This window comes from Pseudorasbora parva, chromosome 18 (genome assembly GCF_024679245.1).
Source record: "Pseudorasbora parva isolate DD20220531a chromosome 18, ASM2467924v1, whole genome shotgun sequence".
NCBI classification, from domain to species: Eukaryota; Metazoa; Chordata; class Actinopteri; order Cypriniformes; family Gobionidae; genus Pseudorasbora; species Pseudorasbora parva.
The window spans coordinates 9,007,371-9,016,229 of record NC_090189.1 but is presented as its reverse complement, the minus strand read 5'-3'; the positions used below and the strand labels follow the sequence as shown (position 1 = coordinate 9,016,229).

General features: G+C 34.7%; 1 protein-coding gene across 2 annotated transcripts in view; it reads left to right on the top strand.

The window, feature by feature from the left end:
- Positions 1–8,172, top strand: part of egfl7 (EGF-like-domain, multiple 7) — a 19,038-nt gene extending 10,866 nt beyond the window's left edge. For both annotated transcript variants that reach the window (XM_067423800.1, XM_067423801.1), the window contains exons 7-9: positions 5,993–6,069; positions 7,456–7,630; positions 7,721–8,172. In XM_067423800.1, coding sequence (XP_067279901.1) covers positions 5,993–6,069; positions 7,456–7,630; positions 7,721–7,740 — 272 coding nt within the window. In that variant the 3' untranslated portion in view covers positions 7,741–8,172. The remainder of the gene's footprint in view (positions 1–5,992; positions 6,070–7,455; positions 7,631–7,720) is intronic.
- The last annotated feature ends 687 nt before the right edge of the window (positions 8,173–8,859 follow it).

Below are 8,859 nucleotides of genomic sequence, written 5' to 3'. Positions count from 1 at the left end.
TTTAATTTCCAGCATCAAAGCATAATCCTAATCCTATAGAACAACCATTGTTTTTAAGATCATGTCAAGTTTTTTCAAATGTTTTGCTGGTAGCGTATACTGTACATTTCACCCAAATTTGCGTGTTTCTAAAACATACTAAAATAATGTACTTGTTTGTGATGACATCAGGACAAACTACAAAATATTGAGTATACAGTAAGCATTGGCCCACATTACTATATCTTAAAATTGCATTGTAATACCACAGAACCCTGTTTTCGCATTCATCTAAATTTATAAGCTTATGATTCATTATAAGTTCATACATTTATAAACTACTGTGGCAGTTTTGGTCTCACATTCCTGACCGCTTTTCTGCAACTGAAAATGTGGAAAGAGAACGGTCTCAGATTCCCCTTTTCCACTGCACAAGGGGTTGTGGGCAATATTAACCAAAAAAGCATGCGCACATGCATACTTCAATAATCCACTAGAAAAACCGGGCACTTTTTGCATACTGCTTGCAAAGTACTATGAATAGATACGCACTTTCTCTAAATAGTACACAAAAGCACTTCGAAAAGAAAACAAGTGAAAATGGTAATGAGAAAGTGGTAATGCAACTACAGTGTATTAAAATATGTCATGATGTGTAAGTGTGGGCTGTCATACCGCAGTATATAAGTGTGTTTCCCCTCTAGCGCCGCCTGCAGGTGGAACCCTGACCAGCCTCACGGTTCATTATTACTTTTGGTACGCGCTATGCCACTCTCAACTCGTACCGTGAGTAATAGTGCACTGTGACTGGTGACCACAGCGACCACAAACCTGGACCGCATCCTTCTGACTCCACACAGCATTAACAGACCACCTGAACCACCTTATTCAACAGTGACACATGCATGGTTTCTGTAAAACACAAGCCTTGGCTGCAGTAAATCTCATTGACCTTCTTTGTTAAAGAGTTATTTCACCCAAAAATGAAAACTCTGTCATCGTTTACTTGCCCTGATGTCGTTTTCCAAAGCTTTTGTTCATCTTCGGAACACAAATCAAGATGTTTCTGATGAAATCGGAGAGCTTTCTGTCCTACTTTTTTTCTGCGTCGCAAACACTTTGACGATAGAGATCGTAAAACTAATCCATAAGAATTGAACAGTTTAATCCAAATTTTCTGAAGAGATGTGATCGCTTTATATGTTGAACAGATGTCTCGTAGTTATTTTTGTATTATTTATATACTATATATTAATTATATATATAAATATAAATTCCTCAAACCTGTTCTTACGATTTAAACTTACGATTAAAATTATTTTTTTAAATTGGTAACAAAACCTGACAACTGTCTCTTTTTTTTTTCTAACACAAAAACGCATTTTTCAGACTGGACCTGTCAAGGTGCCAGTGTCGCAACTTTCCCAGTTGCCGATTGGCTCTTTTATTTAGTGGGCGGGGCTTATTCTGCCATATTGTGAGTTGCACTTTCTCCCATTAATAGTAATATTAATACACCATCTTTATATAATTAAAGTTGTTAAAGTTTGAGTGCTTTAGTGAAGTCCCGGTGAGAACCTACTGAACATTAAACTCTCCCTCTGTCTGCCTCTATATTATGCCAAAACTATCTTGTGTTTTTAAGCCTGTTGGCAGCTTCTCCTCGTTATTCATTTGTTTCTTCATCTTTTCTCTCCCTACACTATTTCATATCTGTCTACGATTTAAAAATAACAGCTCAAACAGAACCTCCTCTGGCCCTAAATAGTCATGTTAGCCGTTTCCTAGCGACAGGCTAAAATAATCTCCACTTCTGACTGTTGGCTGGAGCTCAAACACACATTCCTGGAGTTTGCTGACTAGAAAGTACAAGAGAGCAGTACATTTTCACATCTGAGCAATAATGTCTGAATCCAGGCAGTCGAAAGCTAGTTGTAATCTAAACCTAGGTTTGTTGAAAGCTATTTCTGTGTGGAAATGCTTCATTTCTGTATTCATTTTTTAGATATCGTAGGGAAAATATTTCAAAGTTAACCTTTAAGTGACCCCACACACTAGTTTCTCTGTTCCCACACTAGTGAAACCTGTTGAGTTTGACCCTGACCCACCCGGAGTCACACACACACATCTGTCTGGTGGGACGTCCACTGGGACTCAAGGTGTAGAAGCTCAGTTTACTCAAAACCTGTCATCAGCCTCACTGACCAGCAAGAGGAGTTCCCCAACAAACATGTACCATCAATGTTGCTTACTACAGTAATAATTAATAAAGAATAAACTAATTTAACTTATCTAATTGAATTTAATATTTAAACTAATAATAATTATCATTTATTTTAAACAAAAAATATTAAATCAATTAATTTAAAAAACAAGAATTCATACAAAAACGAATTATTTAAAAAAAAAAAAATGTTTTTCAAAGTATCAAGTCTCACTGACCAGCAAGAATTTGCTCACTTAAAGGTGCACTATATAACTTTTCATTTAAAATAAAGGTGTAGTTTGATGATGCCAAGTTTGAGCTCAGAATCTTGGGACATGTGGCCTTCATCTCACAGCCGGTGGAAAATAGGACTCGGGCAGAAATCATGTTCATGAATGTGATTATTAACGTTACTGTAGAGTGAAGCAGAGCAGGGGCGAGTGTTGAGGAGCTGAGCACGGCCGCTGGAGCGATTGTTACGCAAACACACGCCTTGCGAGCAGCGGGACTTTTATTATGACAGGACATAGTTGCGGGCACCACTTCCGCTTTTCCGGTCGTAAATATGAGGTAACACAGCTCTGTTTGGTACATTAAAGCGTGTTTAAAATGATGTTTTGACGATACTCTGTGCGTTCCCTCAGCAGCGGGGCTTATTCTGCACACCGCTGTTTTCTCTGTCCTAAAAACGGCCTGATGATTTCCTTGTTCTATGAAGTCCCTCCTTTAGAAATACGTAACGAGTTCTGATTGTGTCAACGGTTCCCGTGTTGTGATTGGACAGCAGCTTAGCGCACGTTGCCCGGAAAGGTCCCGCCTCTTACCATAACGGGGAGATGCACGCGCTCAATGTGCGCTCTTCTCCACGTGGGAGAGCAACGAGACCACGCCTCCTTTTTTACGTATTCTCAAACTGTTCTAGGCCCCGTCCACACGAACCAATAGCTTTCCCAATCCAATCTTTTTTTCCTCGTTTCAAGAAATATCTGCGTCCAGACGAGATTACCGAAACCAACTAAAAACAGTGTAGATTCATGCTTCCAAAACGCCGGATCCGTGCGGACGAAACGCTGATATGGTACAAAATGTATACATATACAGCTAAACGCGTCTCCGTGTGGACGGGGCCCTAGTGACGTCATTACATCCCTGCACTTCCTGCAGTAGTCCAAACCGGCCGTTCGCTGTAGGCTTTGAAAGGGAAACTTCTGTTAAATAAAATATCTCGCTTGGCATTGAACTTTGAGCTTTATAATTTTACAGGTATTATTTATGCTCTAACAGCAATATTACACACTAACTAAAGTTTGAAAGATGGAATCGCGAAGAACGGGACCTTTAAAATAGCAATTTTCTCACAATGTACAAATAGTTGGACACATTTAGGATATTATAAGAACTCAACTAAACAATATATAACATTGGCCTTGTGGTTTTTTAGAAATTTAACTGCAAAAATACTACCTAGTGGACCTTTAAGCATTTAATAAAACGTGTGTACAAGCCTTCAAGTGAAGTGTATTAGTGGACTAACCTAGGGAATAGTAAATGAGGGTTAGGGGGCGATCTCAGATTCAGAGAGCAAGAGCGAGGAGAGAGAGAGAGAGAGAGAGAGAGAGAGAGAGAGAGAGAGAGAGAGAGAGAGAGAGAGAGAGAGAGAGCTCTGATAGTTATGTTGTTTTGACCTCATCAACTATTGCACAAATACTTTGTTGAGTTTATGGGGCCCAAAAGTCCCTGAAACCTTGAGTTTAAATCGACATTAGTGTCATCAGACAGACGAACAGGAAGCTGAATGTTTAGCTGTATGATGAGGGTGATTTTCACTGCCGTACAGGACTTGTAGCCGCTGTTGGCTCAATCCGCAGCTCGCATTCCAGATCTATCAAACTCGGACTGCTGGGGGTCACTGTTTTCCCTCACACAAATCTTCTCTCGTTCTCTCCCACGTGTCTTCATAACATGCACATCTGGGACAAATTGACTGAGCTTCAGTGTGCGTGTGTGTCTGTGGAAGCAGCCAAATCAAACGCTGAGGAAAATATGTGCGTGTGCGCGCAACCCATTGACTAGTTTTTTTTAGAGTGATAGATGGATAGATCTCACAACCCAAAACATTCAGAACAACAGCCAAGAGGCGGGACTTACTGGCTGAGCTCTAAAATGATTGGGTCTTAATCATGTCCATTTACAAAACAACCTATGGTCGGTTACCGCTTACTGAAGCTTGTGATGAAATATAACCCGATTTCAAGTAGCCAACTGTGGAGTTCAAAAGTCTGAGATACTGGGATTTTTACATTTTAAAATGAAATTACACAAATTTGTAGGTTTTTAAATAATTTTAAGCAAAGATATATGATATAGCGAATAAATGTTTTAGTTTCTGCACTCTTTCTAGATCACAATAAACTCTTTGCAAAGACGGTCAGATGTTCCTGCTTCCACTCTTTTGGACACAATCCTGCCGAAAAATAAGATTTTGATTATCTATTATATTTGATTAAGATTTTGTTCAGGCCAATTTGAGAGCTGCTGCGAATAAAGCAAAAGGGGACATAAATTAAAACATTATTTGTTTATTAAATAAATAGATTTAATTAAATTAATAAATGATTTAAAATAAATAATGTATTAATAAAAACAAATAAACAAGCAAATAAATGAAAAACGAAGTATTTAATAAATAATTAAATAAACAAAAAAGTATGTAATAAATAAATTATTATTAATAATAAAATAATGTAATAAAAAATAAAAATACATATTTACATAATTTATATAATAAATACTTTTAAATAAGTTAATAAAATAAATAAATGCAAACATAAAAAATACTTATTTTAATAATAAAATAAATGAATACTGTAATAAAATATATTTTTATCATTTTAAATGATTGAAATTATAATTATTGATTTTATTTTGGATGCAATGATTTTAAATGATTACTGGTAGTTTTTAATAAATATTAATATTATATATATATATATATATATATATATATATATATATATATATATATATATATATATATATATATATATATATATATATATATATATATATATATATAGTAATAAAACAACTGGGAAAAAACTAAATCAGCAAATAAATAAAATACATAATGTGTTTAATAAATAAAATACATTATTCATTTAGTAAATAAATAATTTAAAATAAGTTAATAAGTTAAGAAATAAATTAAGTTAATGCATTATTCACTTATACAATTATTCATAATTAAATAAATTATTTAAAATGAAGAATAAAATGCAACATACATTTTTAAGTTTATTTACTGCATTTTCTATGCAGATAATATAATTTGTAAAAAATAAAAAAATGAAATAAAGAAAAACAAAGAACACAAAATTCACCAGTGGTCTCAGACTTTTGGACCCGTGTGCATATCAAAGTATTTGCATCATATCTTTGCCAAACCACAAACTTTCCTACTTTGTCACCCCCTCCACTCAATCTCTCTCTTTCTATTGCCGTTTCTGTCTTTCTGTCTATTCTTCTGTGGTCTTTGGTCTGCTCTGGGAGATCTTTGAATATTAATCACGGATTCATGCAAGCAGAAAACATGCAGTAAAACGCTGCTTTCTGGAAGTCTTACAAAAGCTCACAGTCCGTTTGAACATAAATAACGCTTTTATTCAGAAAACATGCAAAGCCTGGATCTTAAAACACCAAAAATTGAGTTGTGCAATGCAAGGCTGAATGTCAGTGTGTGTGCGTGTGTGTGTGCGTGTGCGTGTGGTCCGTCTCTAATTTGTGTGTGCATTTCTTTTGTTCTTAAAGGTGGAGGTTTGGGATTGGTGGAGAACGTTACTGAAGAAGTTCAGATGCTTAAAAACAGAGTGGAGCTCCTCGAGCAGGTCAGAAACACACACACACACACACACACACACACACACACACACACACACACACACACACACACCCTCAGGATACATCCTACTTCAAACGACAGGAAACTGCAGCACGTTTGCCGAGAGAGGTTATTGGTTCAAAGCCTTGCTAATGGTTTAATTAAAAGCAGTAGTCAACCTCACACATCACAGGTTCTGAAACATAAAACAGATTCAGGTCTTCACCGTCTTTGTTGGTCGGACAAGAGTGCGCTTTGCAGATATTGCTAATAAATAATAGTTTTTTTTAGTCAATACCACAGGAACAGTAGGTATTACATAGTCACATTATCAACAACATTAGTTGCCAAAAAAAAGCTGAATGAATTTCAGTGCTTCTAAAATATTGTTTTCGGAACTAACAAGAGGTTTATCGATAAAAAAGAATAAAATACGCAGATTTTATTTAATAAATACATCATTTAATTATAAATACATAATGTATTATTAAAAGCAAATAAACAACAAATAAATAATACATAATTTTTTGAATAAACAAATAAATTAAAAAATGTTATAAAATAAATGAAACAAACAAATAAACAGCAAATAAATAAAATACATATTTTGTGTAATACATAATTTACTTTATAAAATACATGATGTATTTATAAATTATTTACATTAAGTTAATAAAGAAATACAATTATGTAATAAATAAAACAATCTAATAAAAATACTTTATCTAATAAATAAACAATTAAAAATATTACATTCATTTAAAGTGATTTTAAAAATGCTAATATACTTAAGTTATAAACAAAACAGTATCCACATACTGCAGAGGATGTACTGTAAAAACTAATGCCGTCGAATGCAATAAAATATAGACTCGATCTGCTACCCTGAGTGAAGACATGACCGTAAATACAGTGAATATGAATGGGTTATTAATGAATAGGCTATGAGGTGCGGCAGGGAGAGTAGGAAAAACCCCTAGCAGATTTAGGCAGGTGGTGCTGGGGAAGGTGCAGGGCTAGGGAAATTCCCATGGTGCAATACACTGAGTTGAGCCAGTTTGGGATGGAAATATATAGGTTAGGTAGATAGAACAGATCGATTGGTCAGAGCAGCTGGCTTTAAGAGAACCAAACAAAGCTCGGAAGAGGAACTATGTACATTTTAAAATGTCATTTATTGATGCAAAGCTGAATTTTCAGCATCATTACTCCAGTCGTCAGTGTCACATGATCCTTCAGAAATCATTCTGATTTTCTAAGCAAGAAACATTTCTATGTTGAAATATATTTTATTTGTGGAAACCATGATACGGTTTTCCCCCCAGGATTCTTTGATATAATATTCTTTAATAGAAAGTTTAAAATAGCAGCATTTACCTTATTCTCTCTGTAGAAACTAGAGATGGTTCTGGCTCCCTTCACCACGCTCTTCCCCTTGGAGGGTATGGGAGACAATAACGGCTTCCTGCCTGAGAGGACCAACTTCCTGTCACATTCTCTGCAGCAACTAGACCGTATCGACTCGCTCAGCGAGCAGGTCGGGTTCCTGGAGGAGCGCATCGGAGCCTGTAAGCATGTATTTATGTGTAAGAAACGTATCTGTACAATCCATTTACATAGATAAAATAACAAAAACATCTTACGTTTGTCTTTATCAGGTGCCTGCCAGGAAAACTAGACGATCAGTTAAAGATGGGCTGGATCCAAGCGAAACGGATATCTGATGTCTAAATGAACAACTGCAGCACTGATCATAGGGTCTGAACCTTGTAGACATGTTCAATCCACTTAAAGAGCATGCTGGGAAGCACAATGTCAAACACACAAACTTCTTTTTGGCCTAAATGGAGTTTTAAGGTGGACGGCCGGGTGCTTTGATTGTTTTGTAATGTTTTTCAGTGCATTTTTCTCATTTAATCTTGGTGTAAGTGCAGCTACCGGTATATGGTCTCTTTATGTGCAAGTTTGGGTCAGGAGATGTGTACATTTATATATTTATAATTCCATGATCTTCTCCTAAGTAGTTATATTGGGAAAAAAATACAAAATTGTATTCTTTTTTTTTTTAAATATGTTTACATTTTTTAAATAAAATTGCTTAAAAAATGAATGTTTCTAGAGTTCGTTGTTCGCAAAGTTTACAATTTGCACACAACTTTGTCATGTATATAGTTGTATATAGATTTTTTTCCACAAAAAATGTTCTACATTTAACAACCTGCTTTTTATTATGGAGCTACAATGGTCTCAAAATGAATGTATTTACAAAAATATGCAAACAGAAATTAAAAACTGTATAATTCAAAAACTGTACAAATTAAATGTGATTAATCACATCCAAAATAAGTTTTTTTCCCTAATGTGTGTACTGTGTATAATTTTGTATATGTGCAAACTCATTCATGTATATATGTAAAAAATATATGTTTAAATACACAGTACACACACATAATGTAAACATGAACTTTTATTTTGGATGCGATTAATCGATTTGACAGAGATATATATATATATATATATACAAATATGTTTTTTATGAATGCAAATCACATTTGTGAATCTATATTTTGTAAATGCATTCATTCTGAGACCATTTTAGCTTCATTCTTAATGTGCATTGTGGAACATTGTGCAATTGGAAAACGACCTACAAAATATACATATATATTTTTTTAATCATAAAAATGTAATGTTTTCTGTTAGAAGGAAGGATCGGAATTAGCCTACGGTCATTATAATTAAATTGGATTCTATAGAGTCTAATCTTGACAAAATTAAAATTCAATAAAAATCAATT